The following is a 19,050-nucleotide window of genomic DNA, read 5'->3' as shown; positions in this document are numbered from 1 at the left end:
TAACACTCCAAAGAGAAAGGAAAACTTGAAATCGCATCATATGACCCCTTTAAGCAGCTTACTCACATTAACTGACTTTCTGGTGCACATAAACATGCTGACTGACTCTGATCAATGTGTCTTCAGAAGGACTGATGCTTTGCTTAACCTGCTGAATGTTTTATTTCTGAGAAATCTAAATGTGACCTTTAGCTAGCTGTGCAACCTAACTGTAGAGAAGAATATTACCGAAATATTGATATTGCTGTTAATGAGATGAATTGATGGAATAATGTCGACTCATTCCTTGGTCCACAGGGAAAGCTCACTTTACTTAAGTCTGCCACGCTTGTTCTGACCAACTGAGGAAAAAAGCATTACCATAAATCTCTCTACCAATAGTGATTAAATCTAAAGATCGGTTAGCTCATATCAAATAAGCTAACCGTTGTGAATCGGGCTTAAGTAAGGAGATAGTTTTGAACGCTGGCTGGTTATGTACTTGCTCAAATATTGATTTCGGATAATTTTTTACCAAAAAAGTTACGGACTGTAGCTTTAAATGGATCATATGATGTTGATAAAAAATAACATTATTTTGTGTATTTGGTGTAATGAAATGTGTACCGTATTGGCCCGAATATAAGACGACCCTAATATCTCTTTGGATTTGAGACTTTAGTCTTTGCAACTTTACAGATCTTCTTTATGCACCAAGAGCTTGTAACATTTCAAAGAGAAAGGAAAAATTGAAATCGCATCATATGAACTCTTTAAGGCTCCGTAAGAAGTTAAGGCACTGCTGTGCCTTTTTGACCAGGTTGGAGGTGTTTAGGGACCAGGTAAGGTCATCAGAGATGTGGATGCCAAGGAACTTGAAACTCGACACGCGCTCCACCAGGGATGGGTATCGTTAAGGTTTTAAAGGGGTCATATGATGCGATTTCAAGTTTTCCTTTCTCTTTGGAGTGTTACAAGCTGATTGTGCATAACTGTACATATATATATATATATATATATATATATATATATATATATATGAAAAATTAAGAGCTGAATTAACATTACTTTATATTCTGAAATGTAAAATAAATGATGAAATTAATATAAAACATCAATTTGTAAATGCACCAGTGTGCAGGCATTTTTAGTGTTTTATATACATAAAATAAACTACAGTAAGAACAAAGAAACAAAGTAAAGCATATTGACAAATACAATAAAACAAAGATACAAATGAAATAAACAGTGCTTTAAATTGTTTCCATGAAGGTCTACTAACATTACTGTACAGGTAAGTAATATAGCCTACAAAAGAAATCTAATAAAGTAATCAAATGTAAATGAACGCATAGTTTTCACTGTATGAATTGATAGAATAATGCTTATTAAAGCTAACATTATTCAGAGTGAGAGCTGTAAGTGATTTTCTCTTTTGAATTTTGTTGTTTGATTCACATTGATGGCCTAAGCGCCAGTCACTGCTGTCACTTTAAGACAATATTTTTACACACATCGGATTTTCTTCCAACTGTTCCATCCACTTAAGACATAAACTGTGTTTAAGTGAACACTCTCCAAGCTGGCCATTTTGACATATTTTGTGTGTATTTGATCGCTTGGACGTGCACCTGAAGCCAAAAGTGTAGCTTGTCTTGTTGTGGTCCGTATTGAAGCGCATGCACACATTTCAGCCTGGGGAACAGCGTCTCTTGCACGTATTATTGTGCTTATAACGTTTAATCGAACATGTCCCGCAATTTAGCAACCATAAAGACGGCATTTTACAACAATCACCAATTGTGCTGATTCTGACGTTAAGTTTGGGTTTTAGGGAGGAACGAATGTGCAACATTGTGAAGGGAAGAAAGTTGCGCTTGATGAAATGCGGCCTCATATCTTCTTTTTTTTATAATCCTTAGAAGCCAAAATCGAAATAAAAATCAAATTAGCTTAGTATCACAGCCACAGGCCTAAAGCCTAAGCAGACGTTTGAATGTTTAGTTATTTTCTCTATCATAATTAAACAGGGCTTTCATGTTGTGCGTGCTGTAGCTCCTCCGCATGAGTGTGATCTCGCTTCTGAATTGCGAATAGCAAAAATGCATCATAGACAAAAGTCTGAATATTATTGCATATAAAAACAGCAGGCGACTCTGGTGAGATAGAATTTCCATTAAAGATAATGTCTATATAGCAATAACAAATGCATGTGTGTTTTCTTAATCTCTCGAGTACCGACAGCAGAACCGTTAACGTCAGAGCTTATCGATACTCCGGTCTTTCATAATTTAGCCCCGGGGCTCATTTAATACCAGGTTTCGGTACCCATCCCTACACTCCACTACAGCTCCATTGATGTAGATAGGGGTGTATGCATGACTCCTAGTCCACAATGATCTCCTTGGTCTTCTGGGTGTTTAGTTCCAGATTGTCGGCGGCACAACACACAGCCAGGTGCTGTTCCTCATCCCTATAGGCCGACTCATTGTCATCTTTGATCAGACCTACCACCGTGGTGTCATCTGCGAATTTGATTATGGTGTTGAAGCCATAAACAGGAGTGCAGTCATGGGTTAAAAACGCGACTTCTATTTCTGAAAATATCACAGTTAGGAGATTTATAACGAGTGGTTCCCTGCATTATTATCATAAAATAATTTTTGATATTTTTTTTACTAGTGGGTGTAGGACACTACAGTTCATTTATGTAAGTGAGGATAGCAAAATAAAGTAAAAATGTACAAATGCAATAAAAATATCGGTATCGGTACTCGGTATCGGCAAGTACCAAAAATAAAAGTATCGGTATCGGGCGAGTACTGGAAAAAGTGGTATCGGTGCATCCCTAGTTAATAGGGAGTACAAAAGAGGGCTCAGCACGCAGCCCTGTGGCACGCCAGTATTCAAGGTGATGATGGAGGAGTAGAGGTTATCTAACTTAACAGACTGGGGTCTGCTAGTCAGAAAATCCAGAGTACAGTTGCAGAGGTATGTGCTGATTCCAAGCTGGCTGAGCTTGGAGATCAGCTTAGAGGGGATGACAGTGTTAAATGCAGAACTGAAGTCAATGAACAGCATTCTGATGTGTATTTTGACTGTCCAGGTGGGTAAGGGCAGAGTGAAGTGCCATAGAGATGGCATCCTCTGTTGACCTATTGTGGCGATAGGCAAAATGGTGTGGGTCCAATGTAGCAGGAAGACAGGATTTTAGGTGGGATACAACCAGTCTCTCAAAGCACTTGGCACTGATGGGGGTGAGTGCGACAGGACACAAATCATTAAGGGCTGAGGCAGTGGAGTGCTTTGGTACTGACACGATGGTGGAGGTCTTGAAACTAGTGGGGACAGTTGTCTGGGCCAGGGACAGACTGAAAATGTCCATAAAGACCTCAGCCAGCTGCTCTGCACAGGCTTTAAGCACACGCCCAGGTATTCCGTCAGGGCCAGCTGCCTTCTGTGCATTCACCTTACTCTGAGTGTAGTAAACATCTGAGGAGGAGAATGTGAGAGGCAGTTCATTGGGTGGAAGCTCAGCTTTGAGGGACTTTTTTTGTGTGTAGTCACTCTGCCCACACACCTCTTGATGTGCTCCAGGACAGAGTTGGTGTAAGTGTCAATGTTGATCTGAGAGTTTGTGGTGGCCTGGGCAGCAAACACACTCCAGTATGTGTGCTGGAATTGATGCTGAAGAGTGGAGTCAGCACCTTCCAGCCAGATTTTGACAGTTCTCATTGTGGGTTTGATGGCCGGGGTATACTTGGGGAGTAGGAACAAAGAGAGATGGTCAGACTGACCCAGGTGGGGGAGGGATGTGACTTTGTGGGCATCAGTCACATTGGTGTATATGTGGTCCAATGTTTTATGTCCCCTTGTAGTGCAGGAGACATTTTGATGAAATTTAGGGAGAACAGATCTTAAAGTGCAGTGATTAAAGTCCTCAGCAACAATAAAAGTCCCATCCGGGTGCAAGGTTTGTAGTTTGCTAATAACAGACCATTGTTCTTTCATAGACAAGTTAGCATTAGCATCCGGCGGCACATAAACTGCAGCAGAAACAATGCAAGTAAACTCACGTGATGGGTAGAATAGCCTGCACTTAATAATCAGGAACTCTAGATCAGCAGAGCAGTGGGTATCAACAATGACAGAGTCTGTACACCATGTTTTGTTTACATAAATGCATACTCCACCACCCTTGTTTTTACCAGAGGTTGCTTCTACTCTGTAAAGATAGCAGCAACCTCTGCCCTGAAGATGGTGGATCTGCCCAGATGCACCACGCTGTTTGGGACATCGTTACAGAGCCATGTTTCAGGCCCTGTCCACACGAATGCGGGTATTTTCAAAACTGCAGCTTTTTCTATGCAGTTTGGCCATTCGTCCACATGCAAACGCAGCACCAGGTCACTGAAGCCGAACATTTTTGAAAACTCCTGCCAGGGTAAAGATTTTCAAAAACAGTGTTATCGTGTAGACAGCGAAGCCAGAGATTTTGGCTTGTGACGTCGGAGCATGCGCTGTTATCTCCGCCTACTGGAAACTTTTTCAGGCTTCTGATTGGCCAACATGGCTTTACGGTTGAGATTATATCGCCACCTGTTGGCTTGGCATGCTCTTGACAGTGCTTCATAGCATGCTTTTGCGTATTCATGTGGACGGAGATTTTTTTTAAACGGAAGAAGGAAAAACTTTTTAGGAAAAAAAATACCCGTGTACGTGTGGATATGGCCTCAGTGAAGAACATGACATTACAGTCCATAAGTCATCTCTGTGTGAGGGTCCAGATCTTCAGTTCGTCCAGCTTGTTTATCAGAGACCGTACATTGGCAAGGAAGATGCTGGGTAGAGCTGGCCGGTGTGAGTTTAGTCTTAGCTTAGAGCCATAGACTGTATAAAAACATGGACGTAGTGTCTGTGACGTCACCCGTAGGTTTCTGAAGAGCATTTTTTAAGCCCAAAGTGGGCGGAGCCGTTCGTCACCATTTTGCTAACCTGGATAATCGAAAATGGACAAAGAGGCAGGACGTGGATGGAGCTGGTTGCTGAATCCACACTTACCTAGCTCGACGGTGGTGACAGCAGCGGCAATCCACCTGTCACTCAAGTCGCCACGCCCTTAATTATACAGAACTTTAAGGCTTAATATAATTTAAATCGATGAGTTATAAAAAAAATCACCCCCTCACAGTTGTCATGAAGGGCAAAATTAGCTATACAGACCAAAACCACTTTTTGTACCAGGCTGTAAAAATGTTTTTTCTGCTGTAAACTTGGGCATTTTAACATGGGGAGTCTATGGGATTGACTCCCTTTTGGAGCCAGTCTCTAGCGGCCAGTCGATGAATTGCAGTTTAAGTCACTTCCGTGTTGGTTTCAAGAGAGACCGCTTGCTTAGCACGCAGCCCTCCACGCTTCCCCCATGTTTGTTTATGATCTTGATGCTGACGCCGAACACTTCCGGTCGGTGTGAGTGATCCACTTGTCCGCGGTGATCTTTGTAGCACTGGAGGGAGTTCGCCGAAGTTGAAAGGATAATCCAAAACTATGTTGGAGCACCATTTGTTGATGTCCAAAAGTGATTGTTTGCTGTAGGTGTAGTTCACATAACTGAATCGTGCGAACATGTAGGAAATAACCAGGCAAATTAATACTATTTTGCAAAAGCTGGTAAGACACTGAGCCTCGTGATGTGCACGCGCCGCCATCTTGTCTCTAAGATGATCAGCCACGTACTTCACAACAAGAAAACAAGGCTATAATCATAAACACAGCTACTTTAAACTTGTGAACATTTCAATAATGCAAAACGGTCAGCCACCAATTGACAGTGTGTAACTAGAGCAGACAGAGAAATTAGATATTTGATGTATCAAAATAGACTGTTTAATACTGCAAGAGATATCTGACAAACTGTTCCGTGTGTGTGGTGTTTGCCAATCAAACAGAGACACGCAGTCTTTCACAGTCACTGACACTGATGCTTTCAAGTTGATTTGAGTCCGTCTCCACAGTCGTTCTGAAAAGACGCTCTTAACAAGCCACAATGTTTCTCAGGGTGATGAAACTGCCCTTAAATCACAGTGCAGAAAAAACCTTGCTAAAAGCTCTTAAAAATAAAACTTTGGCATATTATTGTATTATTTCATAGGATGAAACATTAACAAAACAGTTTCAGTGGTTATTAATATTCAAACTTTTGTCTGCAAAACCAAAGCAATAATTCGTAACCAACAACATTCAACTAGAACAACTACCATGCATGCATATTTACAAAAAAATACTTTTTATCTTGAAAAATATAATTAAAAACTTTTCTTAATATTATGATCAAGATGACTTGTATTCAAGATGTTAAGTCTGAAAAAAGTATGTTTTGTCTTTCAAACCATGTGAAACCAAAGAGTACAAAGTGTACATTTATAAGAACTGCAAATAACCTTACTTTTATTAAACATCCCATCTGTTTTTATTTATAAATAAATAAAGAGGGTCTGCATCATTTACTGATATGTAATTAATCCCATAAATTGACAGCCCCCAAATATATATGTGCATTTTATGAGCCATCAGCCGCTCCATAAACCTGAAATAAACAGAAATTAGAAGCACTTTTCCCCTAAACTTATGATCTAATAATACCATAAAACATTAAGTTCTGCTACAAAGGTAGCAGATCAGTCACCCATTTATCGGAGTTCCTTCAGATGCCAAATAAGAAATGAAAAGACAAAATGATCCATCAATATATTTTGGGTTTTGGCAGGCTGATTTCACTGCAGAAAACAAAATTGTGTTTTCACACAACTGAAAACTTGATCTTGTACTACAATTTACTCAAAATGTGCCATTGAAATGAGCTGGAAAACAACTTTAAATGATTCTGGCCTTGCCGTCTCAGAACGTAATAAAGTTGTCTGATTGGTTTGCTTGTTTGCAAGCCTGTCAAAGATGCAAACTGCTTCAACTAACTAAACCTAGACTAGATTAACAGCATCCATTACAAGAATTCTTGTGACCTAACATCAAAAAGAGATATTTGACACCAAAATGAACCTGAAGAACACGTACACACCACTCTTCACTTCTCTCATTAAGACAGATCTGTGAGTCATTCAGTATGGCGATACCTGCGAGCGGGCCATAAAAAGCTCATGAAAGTAGCCAGCTCATGGAGTTGGCAGAGGACAGTCACGACAGACGCTCGGCAAGGGCACTCGCTTTTGGTGCAGCTTTATATAACGCCTTATAAAGTGCTCACTGAAGACACTGCCAAGTTATTAAGCACGCAATACACATCCTGTTAGTGTGTGAAGTGTACAGAAGTGTGCACTATCCGGAAGAGGTGTTGGTGGGGGGTATTTAATTATCTATGTCCGCTGATTTTGGCAGATCACACTCATTTGAGCCCGAGTCCACACGGGGCTGTTTTGGCCTGTCACTGATTGAGCTCGGCTGCCAGCACCGGACATATCAGACCAAACACGGGACAAGATTGTCTAGCAGGTGGGCCACAGATCTGATGGTCAGGGCTGGGTACTTACATGTAATCTGAATTGCGTAATCTTGCGATTTCCAAAAATTAAGTACTCGTAATTAAAGTATATGACATTTTAAAATGCTCAATCAGATTACAGTAACTTTTTTATGGATTACATATTACTCAATATGGCAATAAATTATTCATAATTTACTTATTCTGCCTAATTCTTCTTTTTTCTCTCTTTTAAATTTTCCTTTCTAAAAATCATACCATTTAGCTTTGACTATATTCACATGTCATTTAATAAATTTGCAAACCATGCTTCTGAATGTGAGGGGAAACACCTCTCAAGCAATTAGAGACCATGTATGAAACAAATAATTATTACAAATAATTAAGTTACTAAACACTGATGATAGCTGTGAAACACTATGTCGTCATCATATACAGTGACCTGGACAAACATATTTCAAACCTGGAAGACTTTGGCCGTGTTATGTCATTGCTGTTTTCATGTTTATTAATGTTTGTTCATATAATGCAGGGATTCCCAATTATTTTTGTCAACTAAACCAATCTGACATTGAAATATCTCTGAGGAAGGTAATATTTCAATAATTTAACAGCACATTCGCATGTTCACAGTTCTCTGATCTTGGTTAATGATCACACTGACCGGCAGGTAAACCAATTAAATATTTCTATTTTTTGGTGTATTTTTTGGTCAAGAATGAATGAAATGAAAAACACTAGATCCTGAATGCATTGTAGGCTTTAGATTAGCACCAGCAAAAGCATACATTTGCAAAAGCATAAATCTTTGTGATCATCACTTACGACACAAACAACTCAAGAACTGAATACTTGCACAAACAATTAACGCTATATAAAAAGTAAATGACAGTAACACAACTCAGCTGTGAAACAAATCATTTCTCTGATGCTTCTGTCCTGTTTTATTGTAAATATAGATGCTTCTTAGCCACACATCATGCATCACTGCATTCGTAGTATCGCCACAAGATATTTTTGTATTTTTACTTCAGCTTTCTCTTTTAACTATGGTCATGGTGGAGCAGCAGTTTGAAGAGAATCTTGCTGAGATCTACCTGCATTAGTTCAGGCCTCCAAATATCCATGTCTGTCTCCAATAACAGCATGTATTACTAATGAATCCAAGTCAAGAGCGCTTTTGTCCTGAGCTTGTATCAAGTAAACAAACATCAGGTTGAGGGTGACTGATTAGTAAAGATCAGATCTTATGAAAACAAGGGAAAGTACACAGCAGTGTGTGTTATAGAATATCACCAGGCTCAAAGCACCTGGAGCAGCTGATTTCTATTCTGAAATTTTTGGTATCAAGCTGGTTTTTAACAATGTATCCTTTCATACATCATCTCGAAGAGGAACGCTGAGAGATTTGTTTGAGACGCACCTTCAGCAGCTCCCGGGGGAAATCTTGTCCTCCATTGAGTCCATCCAGATTATTGATGAATTCCTGGCACGTCATCTTCTTCCCAATATTCTGTGGGGCATGAGAAACATTTATTGGGCTGTTAATGGGGCAGGATGGCACTGCATCACCCTGATTTAACCCTGCGAGTCCGACACGACCTGACAGCAGCAGAGGAGGGGATCTCTAACATGCTGACATCCCAGCATGCACTCCTACAATGGCTGTAGATCAGTCAGTCCTGCTTTCTCATCAAATTTACAAACTCAATAGAGCCTGCTATTAAACGTAAGGAACCCTACAGTATTCACTGGGGTGGGCGGCAAGGCATTTTATATCACAGAATTTATCACTATGTAATTGTTTTTGCTGGAAATTCCATGTAAAACACAGTTAATATATGAGATACACTACCATAACTTTTTTTAAAGAAAAGTATACTTTAACAGACCGTAGGAGACATCTTGAAGCGCTACTTGCGGAAAGGACCTTGTGAAGTAATCCCAGAAGGTGCTCTTTGGTTGGATTTGAAACAACTTTTGAAAAAAGGGAATCCAAGGCACTTCTTCTGGTCCAAAAATTTATAAAAGCCTTTAGAAGTGCCAGAAGAAGTGCCTTGGATTCCTTTTTCAAAAATGTATACTTTTATTCAGCAATGATCCATTAAATTAATCAAAAAAGACAGATTTATCATGTTTTTGAACTTTCTATTTAACAAAGAATGCTGAAAAGTAAACAGGTATAAATTACATTTGAAAATGAAATCGATCTGTATAGTGCTTTTCACAATACACATTTTTTTTCTTCAGAAATCGTGCTGTCATGTCAGTGCTTTACCATACAGCAAGTTTTATTGCTGGGCAATATGACAACATAAAACGATGATACAACTGATTCTCCAATACCTAGATCATTTTAGATCTATTTATATTGTATTTAATGTTGTCTAAAACATATGTGACCCTGGAGCACAAAACCAGTCATAAGGGTCAATTTAAATAAGCTTTCCATTGATGTATGGTTTGTTATGATAGGACAATATTTGGCCGAGATACAACTATTTGAAAATCTTTAATCTGAGGGTGCAAAAAAATCTAAATATTGAGAAAATCTCCTTTAAAGTTGTCCAAATGAAGTTCTTAGCAATGCATATTACTAATCAAAAATTAAGTTTTGATATATTTATGGTAGGAAATTTACAAAATATCTTCAAGTAACACGATCTTTACTTAATATCCTAATGATTTTTGGCATAAAAGAAAAATCAATAATTTTGACCCATACAATGTATTGTTGGCTATTGCTACAAATATACCCCAGCGACTTAAGACTGCTTTTGTGCTGCAGAGTCACATATCAGTGCGGCATTATTAAATAGGTTAAAATAGAAACAGTTATTTCCAATTTTAATATTTCACAATATTACTGTTTTTACTGTATTTTTGGTCAAATAAATGCAGCCTTGGTGAGCAGAAGAGACGTTTTTTTGTAAAAACATTTTTAAAAAGCCCAAACTTTGGAACTGCAGTCTGTAAGGTCTATTTTTGGATAATCAAATAAATTAACTTTGCAAAGAAAAAATACTTAATATCATCATATGATTGTTTTCTCTTTTTATTTTGTCGATTGATTGATGCAAAGCAAAAGATTGTTTATAAATTATGCCGGACACCATATAATGCCACGCTCATGCAATAATTCACAGACTGATGCACTTGATTAAGCACTGCAGGAGGAGGTGACAGCTTTAACTAAATGCACAGATTTAAGAATATCTATTACAATCCAGAACTGATCGAATCCAATAGCATGAAATTATTTAACTGGAGTATGTAATCTATATATAAGCATTTGCGCCGAGCTACTTCGCTGTTGATCTCTGAGCTATTATATAGTTTGTGTACATAAAAAGGAATTTAAATGTTTTACTTCACTGAATGACTCAAACATTTACAAGTTTGCATTTTGTTACAGCATTACCTGTCTGATGATGATTTGTTTTGGTCACAGTAGTTCTGTCTTTGTTTTGTGAGAAAGCAAATTACCAAAATACATGTGGAAAAATAAAAATCACGATCTACAGTGGGACTTTAATAAGCTTTTCACAAGCGCATACAGCTACCACATACACAGACTGCTGCTGTTATACATCCTCTACAATTACTCTGTCTGAACCTTGATTTCTCCTTCACAGCATCAGATTGCTGCTTTTATAATGTCATAGACAAAGACTGAAGGAGCGGCCGCTTGCCTTCTAAAAGAAAGCACAGACGGTGTTTGTTCCACTGACTTTACTGTTCCTGCCAGCACCAGCCGAGTTCGTAGGTGGATGGCACTGTCAAATGTTCAGACTGGCACGAGATATCAAAGAGAGACACAGGCTGCTTCGAAATACACGATTCCACAAGATCTCACGCTGCAGTTTCATCAGTGAAGCGATGCTATAGCCTCCTGTCATCCATCACTTTAACAGCACATCAAGCCCTTTTTCTCTTTCTGATTTGACATGGGTCTGCAGCACAGATCACAAACTCAGCAAAGACTGACTGAGAATAAAACACTATTTTGCAAGAACAACAAATTCTCAAAATACAAACAAACATTTGAGTCTTGCGCAGTAACCAGATATCATGCTCATAAATACAATGCAGACGTGTGTTTATTCCACTGCCCCCATAATTTCATTCTCATTACTGTAATGCAGGGAATGATTGTTTCAATTAAATTGTGAATAAATCATGTATTTGTTACAATGAATGCAATTAATGCTTCTTTAAATTTAGAAAACGTTCTCGAACAGAATGACAGGATTCCATTATGTATTACAGTAAGTGTAATAAGATTTTTGCATTACTGGAAATTGCAGTTAATTGTATTGTCACAAAAAATGTCCCAATAAAACAAATCTGAAAGACCACAGGACGCTTGATAAGTGCTGTTTAGAGGACAAATGAGGACAATGGAAGCAATCAAAATCAACAAGAGAGCAATGATACGCAAGTGCTATAACAAGTCTCAGTTAGCTTAATGCAGTACACGTAGCAAGTTTTTTTTTTATTATATAATAAATAACAAGAAAACAGATAGAATAGAAAAAGAATAGAGCAAGCTAGTGTTAGAGGCCTTTTTTGCTTTTGTTAATTGTATAATAAATAAAAAGAAAACAAATAGATAGAATACAAAAAGATTAGAGAAGCTAGTGTTAGTTTTTGTTTTAAGAAAATAAGCAGTTTTTTAATTTTAATATTTTTATAATATATCATATATTAATTTTATACATATTATATATAATTTATATATTATATATATTATAATATATTTTTATTATTTTATTATTAAATATTTCCGATTTATTTATCTATTAATGTTTTTAATTACACCTTTTTATGTTTCTGAACGAAGTCTCTTCTGCTTAATAAGACTGAATTTATTTGATCAGAAATACAGTAAAAATATTAATATTGTGAAATACTATTCTAGTTTTTATATTGTAAAATGTATTTTATTGCTGTGATCAAAGCTGAATTTTCAGCATCACTACTCCAGTCTTCAGAGTCACATGATCCTTTATAAATAATCTAATGTGCTGATTTGCTGAAACATTTCTGATTATTATCAGTGTTAAAAACAGTTTTGCTGCTTCATATTTTTGTGTAAACATATTTTTTTCAGGATTCTTTGATGAATAGAAAGTTCAAAAGAACATCATTTATTGAAAGAGAAACTTTCTGTAACAATATAAAAGTCATTCGATCAATTCAGTGCATCATTGCTGAATAAAGGTTTTGTTGTTATTGTTGTTTGAATGGTAGTGTATGTCCTGTTGAAACAGGACGCTTTGGATGGGACACGCCAAAGACAACAGGCTTCAGTCATGACACAGCTGTGAACCGTGTTTGTCATTGGACATTCTCATTCTAAAGAGCATGCCAGTGGACAAAAATCTGGACCGTTTGCCTGTAAATTTTAATGCATCTATTTGCTATACATTTATTTTGTCCATTTTCAGGAATACAGTAGTCAACCTCAAAGCCTCATGAAGTCTTTATTGGTTCCACAAAATAACTTTTGTTTTCTTTATGTAAAATATACATTTCTTCTTTCAAACCAGGACAGGTTTTGATGAGATTTACCCATCTGTTCTGTCTCTATATAACCTGTGTGATATGCATAACGCTTCCCTCCACAAACGCAGCCATGTATTTATTTGTGTGTGGGCGTCTGGCATACATTTCTGAAAAGATTCACAGCCGCGCAACTTTCAGCTGTATTCACCCACATGACATGAAACTAAACAACGTTTGAAATGAAAGCGTCTAGAGGAGTGCTGCGGTGTGGGCATGAAATCTCTACGTCTCCATGGCACATGCGTTCTACTGAGCGTGTCACACTCAAAACACGGCGTCCTGTAAGTTTCAAGACACATGATCAAACTCCATGGAGACCAATGAGAGGAGCTATTCTTAGAGAACCCAGAATGCACCTCACATTTCACTGAGGAAACGGTGGGGGGTGCAGATAACGTTCTTCTTTCTTCACTGTACTGTAGTTACTAATGGCACATTTCTGAATCCTTTCTTTTTGTTTTCCTTTTCTGGTCAAATTGAGCTACTTATATTTATTTAGACACACCCATGAAGATTTCACCGGTTTAACCATGAACATTTGATCACAGATAATATCCACAGTAAAATCAAACACAAAAGACATCCTTTGTCTTTGTTTGACATCCTTGACACTAGTTGGTGAATCCCTGGGCAACATGTCACCCTCCCCAAAAAGACTTTTTCAGACTTTTTATTTTGAGGTGAAACATGAACCAAACAAATCCTCCTCCAGTGGGATCTTTACATTCACCAATAACAGGCTCTGATTAGGTCAAACGGCGTCTGCATTCATGCGCTTATGGCAAAGATGGAACAAACTGTCAGTTTTCACTTAGCTAGTAATACGGGCAACTCTAGCAGAGGGTCAGAGGTCACTTACTGGGCCATGAAGGTCAGTGTTGAGCAGCATTAGCGCACAGGTAAGGCAATGAACTCCATCTGCAAACATCAATGAAACATTCGGTGAACACACTCATAGACAGGTCAAAGAGACTGAACATTATTTTTATCATAACTTCTGATATCACGCACACATTCATCTCTGCATCAGGAGAAAGTCTAACATCACTTCCATGGCAACAGTCTTAGCAACAAGCTTTTTACCCATAGACTGGTCATAGCTGTTACGAAGATGGTTGCTATGGAAGAAACACGACACTGTGATACTGAATGAGCGATTTAACCCAATCATATTTCATGGAGAATTAGTGAAGAGGGGAAATAAAAATTATTTCAATTATTTAACAGATAACAAATTTTGTGCAAAATCCCAAATGTTTTATTTATAGATTTCATATGGAGCGACTTGTATATGCCGAGGCATCAAAAACAGTCCTCAGACAACTTTTTTTTGAGACAATATTAGCTGAGCTAGTTTCATGTTTTTGTATTACACCACACTCTCTTTCTTCTCTCATAGGAGTGAGCGATATAAAGCCAAAATACATATCACCACATTATTGACATTTTAGTTGGTAAAGACATATACTGAACAAAAATATAAACGCAAGACTTTTGTTTTTGCCTCTATTTTTCATGAGCTGAACTCAAAGATCTAAGACTTTTTCTATGTACACAAAAGGCCTATTTCTCTCAAATATTGTTCACAAATCTGTCTAAATCTGTGTTAGTGAGCACTCTCCTTTGCCAAGATAATCCATCCACCTCACAGGTGTTGCATATCAAGATGCTGATTAGTGTGTACATAGAAAAAGTCTTAGATCTTTGAGTTCAGCTCATGAAAAATGGGGGCAATAACAAAAGTGTTGCATTTATATTTTTGTTCAGTGTATATCACAATATACAGTTTTTTTTATGGAAATGTGATTGAAAACCTACTTAAAATAAGTCCTTATGACAATTAATAAAATAATCACAATATTTCTATATTTAGATTACAAATTTGATACATTTTGATATTATTTTTTCTCCACAAACAGTCATGAACATTGAAATGAAACCATTTTATAAATATTTAATATTTAATTGTTATATCGCCTATTCTCACATTATTAACTTCATCAACTCATATCAATGTCTAATCTCACATCCATTTATTTATTATTTGGTTAGCAGCCATGTAATAGCAGGATAATGTGCAGTCAGCTGTAAATATGGTGAGATACTTTTGCTTCAAAACATTCTAAAGCATAATATCATACTTTCTACTTTACTTTGATGTCTGATTTGTGAACAAGCTGATTCTTTCCAATGAACCTAGTGAACTGGTTCACAAACGATTAATTTGTGAATCGGACTGATCCGACTGAAGCTGTCTTTGAGTCAACAATTCACTGATTCAATGATCCGGTCAGAATGGCAAAGAACCGAGATATCACCGGAGCACAAACAATGGAGTAAAAAGTAAGTTACTAATGCTGAATTTTAGTATTTATTAGTGTAAATGAAAATAATTTTTAGGTAATGACTGTCAATTATTTGTAAAGTAAATCTGCTGTAAAAGGGCGAGAAGAAAATTACTGCATTTTCCCCACTGATGTAGTTTCAAATTACATAAAACTAGCACGTTTGCATAGCGTCCATCTTTAAACATTAGCGCATTTTGCCCCATGTGACCTCTGTGCATTGTAGATATATAATTACACAAATGTAGTTTTGTCTCATTATTAAAATACTAAATGTATATTTCACTTGTTTCCACACTTAATTATCAGTAAATTGGTATTTTAGTATACTGAAGTTTAATGCTTTCATAGTGTACAATAAGTTTTGGTAATAAAAGTTTGCTTATTTACAGATGAATGCATATTAAATGTCTGCATTAATCGTTCTTATTAGTGCTGATTAATGTGTAGTCTGACTAGTGCTGGATAGAATAAATAATAAACATGATTCAGCGATCACTACTTTTTACTTGTAATACTCAAGTACATTATAAAATCAAGTACTACTGTACTTTTAAGCAAGTAAAATTTAAAATGAGTACTTGTACTTTGACTAGATTAATGTTTTATTAGGGTATCTGTACATTTACTCAAGTACTTGATTTGTGCACTTTGACCACCACTGTATGATAATGATCCTTTACATATTCAATTGATCTGAAATAGAAATTTTTTAGTAATGAGTAAATGGGAAAGGTTACGTATGGATGACACATAGAGTACCTTGTGCAGTGAAGACGGTGGGATTACACTGATAGTACCGATTAGAGAAATGAATTAACACCCGCTCTCTCTCCTGAGTCTCGCCCATTAGTGAGAATGCTTTCAGAAAACATCTGCAACATAAAAACAGCAATATAACATGACCTTGAACTTCATGTCTTGCTTGTAGCTTGAGTGTGAAGACTCAACAGGGGTCCAGAATCAGGTCCAGATACAAGATAGAAGATAAAAAGAGCCAACAAAGTGCTCCAATCACAGTAAAAACATTAATGATGTGTGTGGGCAGACTACAGGACGAAATAAAGATCCAAAACCACACAAAAAGATGAATGAAAAACTTTGTGAACACTGGCCAATTATCTGAACTTTGGTAAGAATGACTCCTGAGCTGTAATCAGATATTGTCCAAAAATAATTTTTTAAATTCAAACAACATAATAAACAAGCTAAACAATATAATAATGTTCAGCATTCTTTGGTTGCATAGATGATCTTAATTGTTCAAAATATTCTATATTTTATAAATCTTATATGAGTGTATATAAATGTTATTACATAACAGTAACAGTATATATTACAATATTGTTTATTTAGTTATTTGGGAAATCCTACCTGAAAATATTCCTATTTTTATAAATTAAATAAGTGAATTAAATCATTTACAAATAAAACTTTCAGCAAAACTTTCATCAATTTATAATTTATAATAAATTAGTGGCATTGTTGCAAGAAAAAAATATATTATTTAACACTGGAGTTAAAGACTGTAAACAAACAACCAGATGAGCCACATTTAGCCATTGCAAAATAGCAGCAACACACACACTGTGACTGTATGACTGCCCAATAATTGAATGGCAAACACTTGACATGAGATGTACCTGAGTGATTGGTCCAATGTCATAGCCTGGACTTCCTGTTGGCGCATAGTTTGTATCCTACTGTTGTACTGACTCTCCATTTCTCTGTTTAAACACTGTAACTTTTTTAATTTACTTTCAAGGGCAATTTGTTTGTGATTATACTACATGCACTTTTTCTACATTTGGCATTCCTACAACTGCCCAATAATTGAATGGCAAACACTTGACATGAGATGTACCTGAGTGATTGGTCCAATGTCATGTCTGTAAACTCAAAGAATTTGAGGTACTCTTCTGCAACCATCTTACTGAAGTCATTACTGTGAACACAAAAATAAAATAAATATTATGTTATAACAGAGATTTAAAAAAAATGACATTTACATTAGCAACAGTTCAACTGGACATGACCTCATACGGTTTATGATATCTGACAATCACATTTGATAAGAGCCCGTGTGCACTGTAATAACACATCACATCATTTTATACTCAATGTCTGTGTGTGAGAAAAATATCAGCGTGACAGAAATCAGACATACTGAAGTTCAGAGCATTTTACTAGTTTATGATGAACAACCCTGAAAAGACTAATTAATCTACCCTGACACAACCCTATAATAGAGAGGGTTGCAGAAGAGGAACCACAGCCGTATAAAGCACATTACATAAGAAACATGCATTCTCAGACAGACACGTGAATGAGTTTGTGGCAGTGCTGCTATATGACTGAGACTTGACATTCAGGGTTCCCACACCTTTTGACCAATGAATTTAAAAATAGAGACTGTTATCAAGGCCTGAAATTGATAGATTCACTCATAATGCTTACTGCACAAATGACTTGAATGGGGGAGGAGAAGGGGCACAGACAGTCTGAAATATATACAGTATTTATGACACATATATATATCAATGTGAAAGCACGCAGGTGATGGAGATTTACCGCTGATTACAAAACCGGCTTTACTGATAAGATGCGCGTTAAATATCGCATGCGATTAATCGTGCAGCCCTAGTGTGTATTGATTTATATTCTCAAGGATGATTTATACTTTATGGATTTATCTTTTTCTTCTGCAAGTCATAAAAATGACTTCCAGCCATAGTCAGATAATATAAGCATCTCCCTTCTAGTGCTATTAGATCTTAAAGGGATAGTTCATCTTCAGTTGCTGATCCCTATGGACTTGCATAGTGCTTTTTTTGTCCCATACTATGGAAGTCGGTGGGGACCAGCAACTGAAGGTGAACTACCCCTTTAATGCTGTCTTTTACACAATAGATCATGACATTCTCCTGGATAGGCTCGAGAATTATGTTTCCATTTGCGGGCAGGCATTAGCATGGTTTAGGTCCTACCTATCCAATCGCTTATCCAACATGTTTATTTGTGTTAATGGCAAGATGCTCAACCCAACAGAAGTATGGAGTGCCACAGGGTTCAGTATAAGGTCCTCTAAAGTATTAGGTCCTGTGGACAGTGATTGTCTTCAGACAGCAGTAGAGTGAGACAAGATATGTACGTGGCTGTGGACATTGACGTCTACAGACAGCAAAATAATGAGACAGGATGAGCATGTGGTTATGGACAGTGAATGTCTTCAGACAGCAGGAGAGTGAGACAGGATGGGAGCGTGGCTATGGACAGTGATGGTCTTCAGACAGCAGGAGAGTGAGACAGGATGGGAGCGTGGCTATGGACAGTGATGGTCTTCAGATAGCAGGAGAGTGAGACAGGATGGGAGCATTGCTATGGAGAGTGAGACATACTCTCACTTTGTCTCACGCAGCCTGTCTCGTAATGCTCATTTATACTCGCACCCGGCTCCGCACCGCAAGTCTCCACGAGCGCATCTGGCAGTATGGACGAGACTTGATGCACACGCGCAACCTGTCGACTCGCGCCTGGCTCCGCGTTTAAAACGAATGTAAATTCATTCTAACTGCTTGCTAATTTGACTTGGATGAAATGAAACATTCAGCACATTTTCCACTTGTTCTTAAAATCCCAAATACTTAAAATGAATAAATCAGC

General features: G+C 37.3%; 1 protein-coding gene across 2 annotated transcripts in view; it reads right to left on the bottom strand.

Moving 5' to 3' along the window:
• LOC107681482 (PH and SEC7 domain-containing protein 3-like) overlaps positions 1–19,050 on the bottom strand; it is a 103,377-nt gene that overhangs the window by 42,544 nt on the left and 41,783 nt on the right. For both annotated transcript variants that reach the window (XM_016477791.1, XM_016477792.1), the window contains exons 5-8: positions 17,252–17,332; positions 16,150–16,262; positions 13,902–13,960; positions 8,898–8,987 (exon numbers count right to left, since the gene is read on the bottom strand). In XM_016477791.1, the coding sequence (XP_016333277.1) occupies positions 8,898–8,987; positions 13,902–13,960; positions 16,150–16,262; positions 17,252–17,332 (343 nt within the window). The remainder of the gene's footprint in view (positions 1–8,897; positions 8,988–13,901; positions 13,961–16,149; positions 16,263–17,251; positions 17,333–19,050) is intronic.

This window comes from Sinocyclocheilus anshuiensis, unplaced genomic scaffold, assembly GCF_001515605.1.
Source record: "Sinocyclocheilus anshuiensis isolate Anshui unplaced genomic scaffold, SAMN03320099.WGS_v1.1 scaffold2567, whole genome shotgun sequence".
In the NCBI taxonomy this organism is placed as follows: domain Eukaryota; kingdom Metazoa; phylum Chordata; class Actinopteri; order Cypriniformes; family Cyprinidae; genus Sinocyclocheilus; species Sinocyclocheilus anshuiensis.
This window is presented reverse-complemented; position numbering and strand designations above follow the sequence as displayed.